Source organism: Asterias rubens, chromosome 8 (genome assembly GCF_902459465.1).
Source record: "Asterias rubens chromosome 8, eAstRub1.3, whole genome shotgun sequence".
Taxonomy (NCBI): Eukaryota; Metazoa; Echinodermata; class Asteroidea; order Forcipulatida; family Asteriidae; genus Asterias; species Asterias rubens.
This window is the reverse complement of record NC_047069.1, coordinates 6,237,150-6,253,994: the sequence shown is the minus strand read 5'-3', so window position 1 is coordinate 6,253,994 and position 16,845 is coordinate 6,237,150. Positions and strand designations below refer to the sequence as shown.

General features: G+C 39.5%; 1 protein-coding gene across 7 annotated transcripts in view; it reads right to left on the bottom strand.

The window, feature by feature from the left end:
- LOC117293300 (cGMP-dependent 3',5'-cyclic phosphodiesterase-like) overlaps positions 1-16,845 on the bottom strand; it is a 117,976-nt gene that overhangs the window by 25,155 nt on the left and 75,976 nt on the right. For 3 of the 7 annotated variants that reach the window (XM_033775542.1, XM_033775544.1, XM_033775547.1), the window contains 7 exons: positions 14,669-14,780; positions 13,535-13,574; positions 7,985-8,048; positions 5,694-5,760; positions 4,744-4,804; positions 3,974-4,108; positions 1,595-1,654 (listed from right to left, as the gene is read on the bottom strand). In XM_033775542.1, coding sequence (XP_033631433.1) covers positions 1,595-1,654; positions 3,974-4,108; positions 4,744-4,804; positions 5,694-5,760; positions 7,985-8,048; positions 13,535-13,574; positions 14,669-14,780 — 539 coding nt within the window. The remainder of the gene's footprint in view (positions 1-1,594; positions 1,655-3,973; positions 4,109-4,743; positions 4,805-5,693; positions 5,761-7,984; positions 8,049-13,534; positions 13,575-14,668; positions 14,781-16,845) is intronic. The other 4 variants (XM_033775545.1, XM_033775548.1, XM_033775543.1 and 1 more) reach the window with 3 other exon arrangements.

The window sequence follows — 16,845 nt, the reverse complement described above, 5'->3', positions numbered from 1 at the left end:
ACCTCCTCCCCAGATATAATAAAAAGTGAAAAACAAACAAGAGTTATGGAAATGTTTTGGTAAGTTCACCCTTTTACGTCCCAACCCTTCACCAGTTAATTCCATTCCCTATAATACAACCACAAACCACTACGATGAACCACAAACCTCATGCAGGTTATTCATGGTACCTCCAAAAACCTCACAACAATGCATTAGTAGATCTCGATAGGCTTTAACTGCGAGCTTGTTTTTTTGTTCTTTATATGTAGATGATAAAAAAACTACACCGCATAATCAAAAGGTCATATTTGACCCTTTACAGGAGCTTGCTTATGATCATGCAGGGATGGTTTTATTAACAAAAAAAATGTTTTTTTTTTCCAAACCATTAATATGACACAATTCTCACAATTCAGTTTCAGTAAATATAAACAACACTGGAGTTTGCTTTTGAAATGATGCAGCACATTAAATTGATGCTAAAGCCAAGGTACAACATTTCAAGTATTATAAGAGATGTTAAATTGCCTCTAGCTTCCGGGCAACCTCGGAAGTCTAGTTGGTAAGAAACTACTCTCGAGTTGCAAGGGTCGTGGGTTTGAATCCCACCCGAGTAACATGCCTGTGATATTTTTTTCACAGGACTCGGGAAAGTACTGAGATTACAGTGCTAACACACATCGGTGTATGGGTAAAAACCAAAATTAATATTTCAAGTATTGTTTTATCGACTTTGACCTAACCAAGTAACATTGCCAACATAGGGATGTTAACCTGAGACCTCCAGGTTCGTAGAACCTCAAGTTCCTCACATTGACCAATCCAATTTTCCTTGTGTTCTATTCACAGAACATGTACGTCAAAACCATAGAGTTGTATTTAAGAACCAGAGGGCGCACTGGCCTATATACACGGCCCAGCATGCGCACATGCAGCCATTTTGTAAGATGACAAAACAGCATCGCTCAGCGTGTTTGTGCGGCCATTTTGTAATTTGACAAAACAGCGTACAACTCCAACGTGTACTTCATATTCAAATGCGCACACTACGGCGCGCGTGTCCCCTTGCGATCCCGTCACGTTTGTGCAAGCAGCATCACCAGTGCGCCCTCTAGTTCTTATATATAACTTTATGATCAAAACACAACAGACAGAAGTACCGATCATAAACATTATAAGATTTGTTTTTCTTTTGTGAAGTTTCATTTGTTTCTCTTTCAAATCTCTTTCAGAAGAACTTTTTATAACAAACAAAATAAAACAAATAATTATTTTATTTGTAGAAACAAAAAATAAAATATAGGGAGCACTAGTTACTTTGACCTCTCATTGTAGGGAAAGGTCAAACAAGTTTTATCACAAGAAAAAAACAAACACATGAAACACAACAACAACAACAACAACAACATCATCATCAACAACAACAACAACAACACCAAACCACACATACACACACAAGTTTAACATAATGTTGTACCTTCCTTTAACATAAGGGAATGCAACTGCACAATACATGCCGGCGTTAAAATGTTTTGGTCTGTTTTGTTTCTTGCAAAATGAATTTTTTGTTTTCTTAAATAATATGAATGGAATAAAGATGGCCGAACCATACCGTGAAACTCTGAGCACGCTGATGCATCCTGGTGTAGGATGGACAGGCAGTTGGGCTGGCCTGTTACAGAAAAGATCCGCCCATACATGAATATGCATGACATCTTCAGTACATTACTTATACTTGTGTATACTCCTCCAACAAAATGAATATTTATTACAACTACTCAAAACTCATCCGTTCACTTCGTAATTATGTTTCACTGAACTGATTAACCTGCATCTCATCCGTTCACTTCGTAATTATGTTTCACTGAACTGATTAACCTGCATCTCTACCTAAGTAAGTCAATGTTGTATAGAATTGTACTTTCTTTAGTGTTTATATTTTGCTTGTACAGCGCCATGAGCGTCATGCCTGACAGACCTGAGCGCTCTATAAAAGGCCACTATTATTATTATTTTTATTATTATTATTATTATTATTATTACACATTTCAGTATATCCTTCATGCAGATGAGCTTTGCATCTTGCTCCTACAATTGAGTATTCCTAACACAATCATCAACGTCTTAAAGATAGCAATGGAAGATCAATAGTGTAACTATGCACAAGTATATAGTTGGGTGGGTGTTTTTCTTTCACAAAGACCCCACTGTTAAATTTGATTTCTTTATATTGCCCTCACATTAGCCTTTAATGGGTAAGGAGGGGGGGGGGGTGTAAGTGGGACCCATTGTGTACATCAACCTGAATTACTGGTCCATTAGGCCAATATTTTGTAATAATGGCCCTGCAACTTAACAAGGCTTTCTAATAGCACCCACATCAAGTGTTTAATGGCTTAGATGGGATGGGATTGGGGGGAAGAAAAAAAGCAAACTGTAAGCACTCAGCGCCTTTCACTCAGTCCGGAAAAAAATGGCAGCAAATTAAAATGTCAATCCATATTGCGCTTACTGGAGTGGAAAATCAGCAACCAGGCAATGGATCATTACAGATACCCTGGGCTGTAAATGAATGATGGGACTGCATCCGCTAGTGCATCGAATGAATGATTTATTGTTGAATGAGTCCATCAATAAAACTGGTTTATGATTCCAGGATCTAATGAAGCATTAAGGGTACAAGCCGAGTGTGTTTAACATCCATCAATTATAGATGGACTGATTACCCAACCCACATACACATTATAGGACTATATCCCCCCCCCCCCCCTTCCTGACTCGTAACACCAACTGCTGTTTCATACCCCTCCCAATGTGGTTTTGTTAGTCTTCAAGACCTTACTCCAAGTGGAAGGGCTTCTTCATTAGTCTCCAAGACCTTTGATCGCCAAGACCTTACTCTAAGTGAAAGGGCTTCTTCATTAGTCTCCAAGACCTTTGATCACCTTTGTATGTTTGCAAATCTAAGGACAACCTAGTGTAGGACTTTGAAGAATGCCACTCACAGAGGCATGGCTGAGTGGCATGGCTGAGTGGCATGGCTTCTAGAAAACGGTCAAAGAAGATTGCACATCGAATGAACAGGCTGTTTAACAGCAATCTAGAGGTAGCTCAACTACCTTAACAGACTACCATATCTTCTATCTAATCAGTAGTAAAGCTTCATTGAACAGATCTAACAGCTAGACTTCTCAAAATAAGAAGCAGGGACAACAAAATATAGACTTTTAATCTCACCCATGGCAAGGCTTACTATAGCACTCCTGCAAGACCAAAGAGTGCTCACAGAGCACCTGTGCTAGTTTAAGAATCGGAAGCAATAGCTGGACAAGAAGAGAGTCCAAATCTCAGCCGCAAGGCTTCCAAGCAAAGCAGCCAAGAGCCAACTGCATTCAAACAGATTTTAGTAACTACCTAAAAAGTATTATGAAATGGCCTCTGACCATCCAGGTAAATATTGTGAAAGAGCTTTTTAGAATTGCTCAGTATCTGAACAGCAATTGCTGGACACTCAATCTCAGCGGCAAGGCTTCCAAGCAAAGCAGCAGAGTGAAGGACAGACCATCTTAAAAGTGATTCTCGTAAATACCTAAGAAGATCTATGGAATAGCATCTGACCATCCAGGTAATACTGTGAAAAAAGCTTCTAAGAATTGCTCAGTATCTGAACATCTATTGCTGGACACTTAATCTCAGCAGCAAAGCATCTGAGGGACAGACTGCCTTGAAACGAATTCTAGTAAATACCTACGATGTACTATTGAATGGTCTCTGACCATCCAGGTTATAACTAATGTGGAAAAGCTTCTTGGATTGACTTAAAATGTCAAAGGCCTTCCAGACATCCAGAAGTTACCGCCAAGCTGAAATGTGCAAGATGAGTGAAGCGATGAGCGGCTGGGCATTTAGTTGACGGCAGAGAGGTACTGAGTGCTTCTTTGCGATGAGCAGAGGAAAGAGAATCAAAATTGGTAACAAAAGTATTCCTGACCTCCTTGGCAAGACTCACTTGAGCGGTCCTTGATGGGAAAGCACAGGATGTTCTTCGTCCGGAAGCCAGTGCTGTTGTCGACACCTCTGTAGAAGAGGGGATGAGAGTAGGCATCCTTGATGTTCAAGATTTTGCCTGTTTTGTGACGTTGAATGAGAGAGATAAAAAAAAAAAGGATAAGCATGGGTTATCAAGTTTTTGTGAAGATTTGAAATGCATATATGTCTCACTTTAGTAGTAAGGTACAAGGACGGCGCCATGTCTTTTGTGAGACACATTTTGTGCAGAAAAGGGAGGCTGAAAGAAGCTTAGGCATATGACCCAAGGAGGTAGGGACTGCAACTGACCAACCAAATTTGAGCACAACAGTGGGGAAAATTCGGGCAAACAAGAAGAAGGTATAACTATACAGAGAAAGCAACACATACTTTTAACCTGATATGAGAAATTGGTACTATATGTTTTGACTGTGTAGAACTCTGGCCAAATCAACCCCTCTGCACTAGTTAACCAAAGAGTCAGGGTTGTAATAGGCTGTTGGGCAACCAAATTAACAGTCAGCTCAGAAAAGCAGGCGAGAGCAAAGCTTAGCTACTCACATTTATCTGTGGATTTAAAAGCCCTACTCTGAAATCTCAGGCATTGTATATATACATGGTTCAATCTCAAAAGAATTATGAATTTGATCTTAAAACCAGCTTTGAAGGGGGTCGGGAAAAAATGAATAAATCACCTCCCCATACCATTAAAAAGAAGAAATTAAGACTTACCGGTTGTTGCTACATGTCCAGCAATGCCCTGAGTTATTGGTATCCGGACCTCACCCATTTCCTGTTGAGATAAAAGATTCATAAATACCCCAAACAGTTTTGCTATTCCTTTTGGTGGGAACATGCCACGTGGGGGTTTCAAAGACATAGCTTGAGCTATAGAAGACTAACTGGCTTTTCATGTTGGGCGCGAAAGCTCGACACACCAACTCACTTTTGCGGACGCATTTTATAGCTATAAGTAACTGCGCGTAATATATTTGTACACGCTTGTATACTCAACCCGACACGCACCAAACTTAGTTTTAAAAAAAAGTTTTTTGAAAATTTACCCACTTCGAATATTCATTTATAAGTTGGAATAAAAAAGAGTAGTAACTCGGTCTTAAATGACCGTTAAAAACCGAGCAGGGTCATGACCATGCAATCCTGCCTGTTTCAAACAGCCGTTTAAAGGCAGTGGCCACTATTGGTAATTACTCAAAATAATTATCAGCATAAAACCTTACTTGGTAACGAGTAATGGGGAGAGGTTGATAGTATAAAACATTGAGAGAAACGGCTCCCTCTGAAGTGGCGTAGAACTTCAAGCATCTAAAAGCACGCAACTTCTTGTGACAGGGGTGTTTTTTCTTTTATAGTTATCTCGCAACTTCGACAACCAATCAAGCTAAATTTTTTCACAGAATTGTTATTTTATGCATATGTTGATATACACCAAGTGAGAAGACTGGTCTTTGACAATTACCAATAGTGTCCACTGCCTTTAAGAACTTGCACCACTCTTTTATTCCCTTACTTCAAAGCAAACAATCACACCTCATCTCAACCTTCCACGCAATCCTCCTATCATACCCTATACACACCGATCGCACTGACTGTGGTTCCAGCAATTGAAAAACAAAAAAGTGAATGTTAAATAAAAACAACATGATCCGAGTCATACTCACATCTAGGACGTGTCCGTCAAATACTTTTGCAACGAGTTCGTCATTCTCCACTAAGAACAGGGAACACCTAGGATAAAATGAGGTGAAATCTCAGATAAAAAATTATTTCATGAAAGTGAAAGAGCTTCTTAGAATTGCTCAGTATCTGAATTGCAATTGCTGGACATGGAAAAAGAGAACAGGGAACACCTTAGATAATAAGGTCAAACCTCAGATATCACAAACATCATTTCATGAAAGTGCACATCACTTTAATTTCAACAGTGTATGCAAACAGCTATATTAACTGGATGTGTAATTGTCAATGTGAATGATTAATTTGTTGGTTGAACACCCTAGTATTTTGGTTGACTCATTCAGTCATAGCCGTCATTAGCAGAGTTCTTTTGACTATGTGCCAGGAGTGGCTTTCCGGCAGATACATGTATGGCACTTTATAATAGTCCATTATTATTATTGCTCCTCAAATATTTCCAAAAAGATATTTACAATTTTTAATTTTTTATTTTAATCAAGTCAACTTGAATTAATAAGTTTTTATGTTGTGTTATGACTTGATAAGTTTGATAAATTTAACAGGGTGGGCATAAATTATTTTCAACAAAAGTGCCATTTTCAAAACCCTCAAGACTTTTGGTAACATTTTCCAGCGAGTTGAAAAACTATTTCAAGCATTTAAATAAGAGCAGTAGGCCTACATGGTATCATAAATTGTATCTATCGTTCAAAACCACACAGGTAATATTGAATGGCCACATAGTAGGAGGGTTGACTGTTTACGGTGGTAACTGAATATATATAATACTGTAGACTGGCATATGGAAAGGTTTGCGGTAACACCATGTAATGACTATCTCTAATGAGTTGGGGTGGTTCTGAAAAGAACCATTGGTTGAGTTGAAACCAACAGTTCTTTTCAGAAACACCCCAACTCACCGTTGGTTGAGTTGAAACCAACAGTTCTTTTCAGAAACACCCCAACTCACCGTTGGTTGAGTTGAAACCAACAGTTCTTTTCAGAACCACCCCAACTCACCGTTGGTTGAGTTGAAACCAACAGTTCTTTTCAGAACCACCCCAACTCACCGTTGGTTGAGTTGAAACCAACAGTTCTTTTCAGAACCACCCTAACTCACCGTTGGTTGAGTTGAAACCAACAGTTCTTTTCAGAACCACCCTAACTCACCGTTGGTTGAGTTGAAACCAACAGTTCTTTTCAGAACCACCCTAACTCACCGTTGGTTGAGTTGAAACCAACAGTTCTTTTCAGAACCACCCTAACTCACCGTTGGTTGAGTTGAAACCAACAGTTCTTTTCAGAACCACCCTAACTCACCGTTGGTTGAGTTGAAACCAACAGTTCTTTTCAGAACCACCCTAACTCACCGTTGGTTGAGTTGAAACCAACAGTTCTTTTCAGAACCACCCTAACTCACCGTTGGTTGAGTTGAAACCAACAGTTCTTTTCAGAACCACCCTAACTCACCGTTGGTTGAGTTGAAACCAACAGTTCTTTTCAGAACCACCCTAACTCACCATTGGTTGAGTTGAAACCAACAGTTCTTTTCAGAACCACCCTAACTCACCGTTGGTTGAGTTGAAACCAACAGTTCTTTTCAGAAACACCCCAACTCATTAGAGATAGTCATTACATTTTGCCGACTGGCACAGTTTATCTATTATTCAAAACCACAGTTCGGTGGATGATATGTAATGGTCAGACAGTCGGAGGGTTGACTGTGTACGATGTCAACTCAATCATCAACGTATATAATATTGTAGACTGGCATATGGAAAGGTTTGTGGTAACACCATGTACATGTAATGACTATCTCTAATGAGTTGGGGTGGTTCTGAAAAGAACCATTGGTTGAGTTGAAACCATTGGTTCTTTTCAGAACCACCCCAACTCATTAGAGTCATTACATGGTTACTCCGCAAACCTTTCCATATCGTATTTCCACCATGCAAAGTTTCAAATCCTACTTAGACTGGCATAGTTTATCTATTATTCAAAATCAAAGTGGATAATATTGAATGGTCAGACCGTATAGGAAGGAGGGTTGACTGTGTACCATGTAGCTGTATTCACAACATGTTATCATATTGCCGACTGGCACAGTTTATCTATTATTCAAAACCACAGTTTGGTGGATGATATTGCATGGTCAGACAGTAGGAGGGAGGGTTGGCCAACAGTGGCGGCGCACAACTTGTTCCACTGGAAATTGTTGGTGAACTTTGCGCGAATGGAACGTACCCGTCTGCTCTTTTTCTTGGTCATATCTTACCTCTCTGCCTGAGTCAGGTTCCTTGCCTCCATCATGATCTCCCTCAACAGTATCCGCACATCATCTACAAGTAAGAGAAGACAGGATTGCAGACATGATAGTAAATGGATCAAGGAAAAACTGTCAAATAAAAAAAGCTCTTGAACAGTGGTCAGGAAACATACAATTGGAAAATCTTTACTGCACAAAAACAGACTCTAAGATAAGGTTATGAGATTATAAGTTAAAAAAAATAGCTTAATTGTTACAAATAGAGAACGACAGAAAAAAGAGCTTTCATCTTTTGTAAGAACATGTGGTGTCACGCGTCACATGGTCTATAATAAACATGTAAAGCTCTACACTTTAGAAAATTTAACTACAACATTACAAACAAAAAAAGTCCTACATAAAATGTTGACAAAATTTAAAGTGAGAAAAAAACCAAGAAAAAAAACCTGATACAATAAAAATGAAGATTTGCAAACAAGCATTGCTGTTGAGCCACTCATCCCTGCTTGAAATCTGACTAATTAACGTTGGAGCATGTCTGGGGACTTGAGCCCCCCCCCCCCACACACACAAAAAATAAAAAATAAAAAAAATGCAGGAAAACATGTTACAGACATGCAGCACATGTCTGCCTTATGCCCATGAGTGAGAAGATAACGTGATTAAACTAACAGCCCTTGGAATACATCCAGAAAAGAATGTCGGCTAGTGTGAAAAGCAGCGTTGACGTCAGTAGGTACAGTTGTCTCTTACACTAAATTGTTAATTGTTAGACTATTTTTTTCTCTTCATGTTTTGTTCGTCCTCTGATTTATCGGTCCCTTTCATTCAAACAGACACATAACATTGTGGGGAAAAAAATTATCAACAAGAGGATTTGTTTTTTGTTTTCTTTTAAAACTGACAAAGAGAGCAAGTCAGGGAAATGTACAAAACAAAAGTTGAGCATTAACATAAAATTTAAAAAATTACATTAATCATTTCCCATTAATGTGGTGGAAAATTTATTTAAAAAAAAATTGATCCCCCTGGTTGCCGCTTCCCAGGTTGTAGCGTAATTTGGGTGTGATCCCTGGCTACACGGTAGTTAATGATTGTATGGCTACTGTCGACTGGCACCCCCGAACAAAGATATTGACAAAATAGGGACACCGCCAATATAGGGCTAGATAGCTCAGTTGGTAGAGCGCCGGCATGTTAATCCAGAGGTCATTGGTTCGAATCCCACTCTAGTCAATTCTTTGTTCAAACCAAAAATTCATTTCAAAATTTACCCAGTCAGTTTCCCTTGTGATTCATATTGATAAATAAAAAAATTATAAATTAAATTTCACAAAACAAAAGAATAACGTCAATGTTTAAAAAACCTAATAAATTAAACAAAATTCGAAAACAAGATATGTTTTGTTTTCTTTTTCTGAGGAACTTTCTTCAGTTATTCTTCCTCTCAAAAGACAGACACAAAAGAACTTGGAACTTGGACACTTTGTCCAAGATTGATGATGCTTCTTCAATGATTTACATTTGACCCGTTTATTTGACAGGAAAGCAGAACAATGAAATTCATTCTCAAAACTTAGTTCTTTTATCAAACTATTCAAACGTGGGATTTCAAAATCACTAATTCTGAAACATCCTTGATGCAAAGTTTTAAAATGTGACATCAGAACTCGACCGGTAAAAATCACAAACTCTGCCATCGTTTTTCATTCACATGATTTTCATTTCAGGCATAAAATTCCAGCCGTATGAAAAAAACATTAAAAAGCCCTTCTTTCCATTCACTCCACCAAAATCATCAAATTCCAGTCAAATGTTCAGCGAAAAAGGGCTTTGTCAGCGATCCCACACCATACATCTACACTCTTCTTACTGACATAAAGTTCACTCATTATCTTCACCCACTGTCGACTTAGCCGGGGGGATTAAATGTGTTCAGTTACACTTGGGAAGGCTCCGTGCGTACGCAAGCATTCGTAAGATCTGTGACAATCAGCATTAGACACGAATGGCATATTCTTTAAAACATGCACTTTTTTTTAGCTCACTCTATCATTTTTCTTCTTCATATGATTCCCACGTTGGGGATTTTTTTTTTCCATGATGCCCTAGGGATCCATGTGTGGCTGGAACATAATTCTGCCTTTGATCGAGAGCTTCGCACCGACATTTGTATTTTTCAGCATGTCTTCAATTGCCCTTTTTATTTTTTTTACGGTTTCATTTTTTCAAAAGGTGCTTCTGACTGAACTTTTAAGGGAACTACAGGGTTGGCCTTTAACATTAGTAGTGACTGGCCAGCTGGACAGGATAGCTTGCCACTTCACTAGTCCGCTAGCTTTTGTACAAACGGTTTTGTGGCTTCTGACTGCCACCCTGAAAAGAAGACATTGACAACTGGGGAGACCGCTAAAACATAGGGCTGGATCCTCAGTTGGTAAAGTGGCAGTAAGTTAATCTGGAGGTCAGTGATTCAAGTCCTGGGGTGGATTTCACAAAGAGTTAGGACTAGTCTTATCTCGAATTAGGACCAGTTACTCATCCTAACTTAGGACTATCAACTAACTTTTTGTGAAATCGACCCCTGTACCAGTCAATTTTCAAGTTTCAAACCCAAGCTTTTTCAATTGTCAATATTTCAAAAGAAATGTGAAAGCTTCACAACGCTGTACTAGCCAGCAGCCGGGAACACTTGGAGCATATTCGAACTTCATATTAACTGACACTTGGCCAGCCGACCACTGCTAAAAAGAAAATGTTGAATAAAACATAACTGACGACAGAGGAAAAGGTATAAGCAGAACTGATAAGGACCTCTTGACAAACCCAGAACAATTCATTACCATGTTATGACGAAAACAGACCAAACACGCCATACAAAATAAGTTATGAATAACATCTTCCACTTTGTCTGACACAAAGCACACTGAACTTCTTTTGACGTCTCTCTCTCCCACACAAGCAATATTTCTCTCCAGTGTATAAAAAAAAAAAAAAAAAAAAAAAAAAAAAGAGCTATTGTGATTAACTTATATCGGCCAGCAAGCGATGAATCTCCTGACAAAATAACTTGTTTGACGTTCATTTCCAGACGCAGTCTCCCTCGTTGCCTTTTCTCTTTGCGAGTTTGACAACAAGCCAGTTTTTGACCATTACATGTTTAATCATCCTAAAGGCATCTACTGGACATAATGCACTCTTTCTTTTCACACTTTCTCTATTTCCCCCCTAGCGAATACAAACATCCGTTGCCTCGGAAAATAAGAAGAAAACCCGAGTACAGCTGTCCTGCACCAAAAATAAGCCCCTGATTTTTCTGGCCAACTGTACTGTTACACTCTTTTTCAGCCTCAAGGGGTGGGGTGGTAAAGGGGGCAGGGACAGAACAAACGGAAGGGATTTGGACTGACCAAGGAAAAAACAAACAGAGTAGTTGTCTCCCGAATGGCTGGAGGGCTTGAAGCTTTCCTTAATGGACACACAACATAGAACATTGTCATGTTTATTGCAGACAAGAACACTGAAATATGGTTTTAAAATGTGGGATAAATTTCAAAAGTTTGGGTTTGTTTAATTTTAAGACAGTGAATGTCCATCTCTTGAGAGGTCATCTTGAAAAAGAGACGGACAGAAATACCATAAGGCTCTCAAAGATTGGATGACACATGCTACAACTTGGATTATACATTGTAAATCAAAAATGGAAACATAAATTGTGCACTTCAACAGGTCCCAGCATTCAAATACGCAAGAACCTTGCACTGTCCACTATCTTTCACGTACAGCAAAATGAAAACTGAATATGCCTAAATTTTTTGATGTCCCAAAATGAGTGGATCACAACTGAATTTGAACATACAACTACAGTTATGCAGAAAGTACAATCTTTCATAGTGACAATGTTTAAAAACATTGTCACTACTAATATAGAAAACTTGAACGTCGATCATTAATTACCCATTAATGGGAAAACAAGGAAATAAATGTTGTTGACAGTTAACAATGATTGAACAAAATAAATATTGATTCATTAAATAAGCTGAAAACTGGGGTTAGTAGAAAAAACAAAAGCTTTTAAATCATCGCTGCCAATAAAAAAAATTAAAAACTGACTGTTAGTAATTTCCTAATGGAAACAATTATAAATGGAATGCCCTGAGTAGTAGACATTAAATGAATGCAATAAAAAAAAATAGAGCTGATCAACTGATCAACAAAGTTAATCAAACAAAATATTGGACCAACCTTCCAACCAACACTTGAAGTATCAACAATCAACTAGATTTCTCAACACTAGAACACAAAACCCTAACACAAATTTTCCAACCAACACTCAATAGTCAACTATATTTCTCTGAAATAGAACCTTCAAAACGGATTAACAAATCAACAATCAACAAGAATATCGACAAACATCCTGATCGGTAATCATTAAAGAATCGACTTTAAGCAGTCCATCAACAAATGTTGGAATCAACCAAAAGCTGAGAAACACAACAGTCAACCATAAACTTGAACTCCAACATCACCTAGAAGAGAAACCATACATACAAGTCTCCTGAAGCAGAGCAGATGGTGGTTGGTCAATGCAGTGGACGCTCAGTGTACCCGGTGACCAATCCAACTCCAACACACTGCTGAAACATCTCGGTAACCCTGCACCTGATTGGCTGTCCACTGGGAGGACCGTCTGCCAATCAGCATGAGGGTGAGATGATGAAGCGCTACACCCTGGACTTGACGACATCGGGACGGTTGTTACTGATTCACGACGGAGAGCAGACGGTGGGTGTTCAATGGAATCTGTGCTTTCATGAGGCTGTTCCATTGGCTCGTTACTGAAATGAACATGCTGGACCTCCTCGTTTGAGTGTATAGTATCCACATCCGAGAGCGAACCAGAGTTGTCTTTGGATGTGGAAGGGTCTTCTTGGTCGATTCTTTCCATAGAGGCACGTATCAGACGAGTATCAGCGTGATCGTTTGCAGCTCGGAACGCGATCTCCTGGGTTTCGCCGACGTGGTCCTGCCAGACATCAAAGGCATCGTAATAGTCAAGGCTGGCCCCGGAGGAACTCTGATTGGCAGTGGGGTCAAGAGTCGGTGACCCCTGACTGACATCCTCAGATGATGGGGTGTAACAGGAGTGTCCTAGCTGCTCAAGAGCCTGGAGTGTGTCCTTCTCCAGAACAGCCAGGGCCTCGGATGAAGTGGTTTTGCTCGGTGTCACCTCTTGCCAGAACTTGAGGGACTGTCGCTTGGCTCTCCTCTTCTGCTTATCCTCAGCTGTAGACGTTACCGGGTATGGAGAAGGGCGTGCCTGCCCAGATAACCTCCCTTTGCTACGGTTGTGTATCGCATCACGATACCTATTGATCGGTGATGGGGAGGCACTGTCAACATCCGTTTCCTTAATAAGCAAGGCGTTAGTAATGTCAATCCCCATATCAAGATACTCAGAAAGATTAGGTACTGGGGAACACACATCTAGACTACTATCAAGGGAGCTGAGAACGGGTGGGGATTCAGACCATGCAATCACATCCTCATGCAACCTACCTAGATGTGTGAACAGGTTCTTCGCCACCTGCAGCATCGACTGCAAAACAGAAAGAGAAACACACCAGAAAAGATGTTATAAATAATTACCGATACTGTGCGCTACACTTAAGTTCTGGTAATGTTTGAGTTTGGGTCGGGTTGGTGTCCTTGCCATGTCAATTGTGTCCTTGAGAATGACGCTTAACCAAAGTTGTTTAATTCCTGTGGGTCGGACATACGTGTTAAGGGGGCAAGTCCTGTGTGTGGTGGAACTTGATTAAAAGACGGTAAAGAATACGTTGAGAATGTGTATAAAAAATGATTCCCCCACTCTTCTTGACTGATTCGTCACCTTGTGAAAACCCTAATGATTACGCACGGCCGTTTCTAGCCACTGAAAGCCTGTGAGAATGCAACTATCACCACGATTAACATCATGCTAGATTCATTGTGGAAGTCCAAAAGGCCGCTAACTTCAACAAATATCAATGTTCCCTTTTCAAGGTTCCAATCAGTCTCCAAAGACAAAATCCTTCAGGTCTAGAAGGAGACAAGATGTAACAAAAACCTTTTAATCTCCCAACAAGGTTCTTTAACAAAAGCAATTAGTTGGCAACTTCCCTCTTTATCCGGCTCGTTTTGAGGCACCTTTTTCATTAACCTTAGTGCATGACTTAAGGAAACCTTTTTCCTCCCAATCGCAGGGAGGGACGAAAAAACATCTTGTTGCTGTTGAGGAAATTGGCCTTATGAGGTAAAATGAGCATCGGCCGTGGACACTAATGTAGTTTTAATTCAATTAACTTGAAGGACAGGCGTTTTTATTTTATTTTTGGAGTCTCTGATTGGGGCAATCTGGTTTTATTTGTGATGTGATCAAGCAAAATGAGTCGTTTGTCCACCCACTATGTCATTCAATTATTTTAGAAATCGTAGAGAGAGTATAACCTATGCTTTAATGCTGTTCAAATGCTGTTTAGGGGCCGCTAAAGAACTCTGATGGGAACAGCTTCGCGCTGTAAACCTACTGCGACCTCGCTGCAAAATGCTACACAAATGTCGTGAAATACAATTACACGAAAGCCAGTCATGGTAACTTTCCGCAGGGCAGTGGTATGTAGAAAAAGTCCAATGGAAATGGCTTAAACCTACCTGTGTTTCCTGTTTCAGTTGTCTCTCTTTCTGCAATGCTATGACGCTTGTTAGCACCGGCACAGTGTAGCGGAAACAGTGCCTCACCACATCCTCGTCCCCCTGTGTGAATCTATAACAAAAGTTTAGGCAAATTAACCACAAGGTTGTGGGTTCGAATCCTAACCACTGACTTCACAATGAGCAGTTCCATACTACTTTTATTGTATCGTTTTTAAAATTTTTCCCATCAGTATCTCGGTGACAAAAACCAAATGCTGACCTTACCCTTAAATTGTTCTTATTGGGCCGAACGCCTCTCATCACTATAGGGTCCACTTTCACAAAGCTGCTTAAGCAGACAATATTGTTCAACAACTTTCTTCTAAGCAACAAATAAGCCAGATACATGACCATAAAAACTTACTTGGTACCGAGCACTGGAGAGCTGTTGATATTATAAAAAATTGCTAGAAATGACCCCCTTTGAAGTAACATAGTTTTAGAGAAATAGGTTAATTTAAAAAACAAATTGAATCTGAGAAAAGCTTTTAGGCATGAAGCCTTTTGCAGGCATAAACAAATCAAAAGCACACAATTCTATGCAGCAAGGGTGTTTTTTATTTCCTGTCATCTTGCAACTTCGATAAAAAAAATTCAGTCAAAATTGTTCACAGGTTTGTTATTTTATTCATGTTGGGAAACACCGAGTGACGATACTGGTCTTTAACAAATTTACAAGTATACCCTGCCCTTCCTACCATTGGGGCGACATGCCGCCTAGCTTTATTGCTGCATCACAACCACAACAAAAAACATGAACAAAAACTACATCTCGTAAAGGAGGATAGTAATAAATGGTCACTCTGCCAGATACGTTTATCATTTACGTCAAAACCTCAATGTATATATTGCATCTAAATTGGGGGTGATAAAATACCAATCGGCGCTAGCAAGGGGGCTAAATGCAGCTGGAATTACGTTACCCTAGAAACCTCGCCTAGTATTACTAGTGAAAACACTCGTTGAGTTCAGAATAACAGAGGGGGAGGGTAGATTGGACTGACTGAAAGACTCAGCTCAAATGTGATTTATGTTTGGCTTTATGCTGCTGATTAGCCTACAATAGCAAGCACTAATCAGACAATAACGTGATTGGAGAGCAGCACCCTCCCAAGGAACAGTAATTGAGTTTACTTTTGTTACCCCTGATCCGCATGATTTGTCCTTGTTTTTTATCCCTTCTGGTTGTCTTTCCCATGGTTTCGTTCTCCTCCTGCATGCTCTGCCCTTTAGCTGCCCTCTTAGTTTTTTTAGTTTTTTATTTTATTTTATTATTTTTTATTATTCAGTTAACTTAATTATTTTATTTTACTTAATGATGTATGTAATTTTGTACTTAATTTCCTTATTTCTTGCATTATTTCCGCTATTGTTTTTTTTTTTCGTTATTGTAACTATGGGCATATCGTTAATAAAATGCAAGATTTTATTTCTGCTTATTGAGGTGTGTGCCAAGCTTGTGACACGCTCCATGGTTCTACTGTAATCGTCGTCACATTGCTACCCTGTTAGTTAAGTCAACACATCAAACACGCATGCATTTGCTGCAAGTGCAAAGTTTCCGCTACTTCCGCCTGCAAAATTGGCACACGTTTTATTGTTCACGGGTGCTTTTGTTTTAATAACAGAAACTGATAACTCCGACAAGACTGGGGCCAAACTTCATAGAGCTGCTCAAGCATACAATTCTGCTTAACTTTTTTTTCTGCTCAGCACAACTAAGCGGGATACCAGTATACAATTGTTGCACGCTGTGACGGGGTCCATGGCATTTTGTACACCTGAGGGGGAAAATGGGCCCCGAAGTCTCAACAAAACATGTATGAAAGGCAAGTCCAGAGGTTTATTTAGCCCCCCCCCCCCCAAAAAAAAAAAAAAGCAACATAAAACCTCAACCCCAGGTTCTGAGGGCTACAATGTATATTTGTAGTCATAGTGGACTCAATATAATGAAGTTGACATTGGAATTAATGTCACAAACACTTAATAGAAGTATTTAGAGTCAGGGGCACATCATGCTGAGCAGACACACATGTATTGTGTGTCTCTATTGTAGTGTACGTCCAACCTTAGTAATATAAATAATAATTCTTAATAGCACTTTATCACATCCCTAAAGGACGTATCAAAATGCA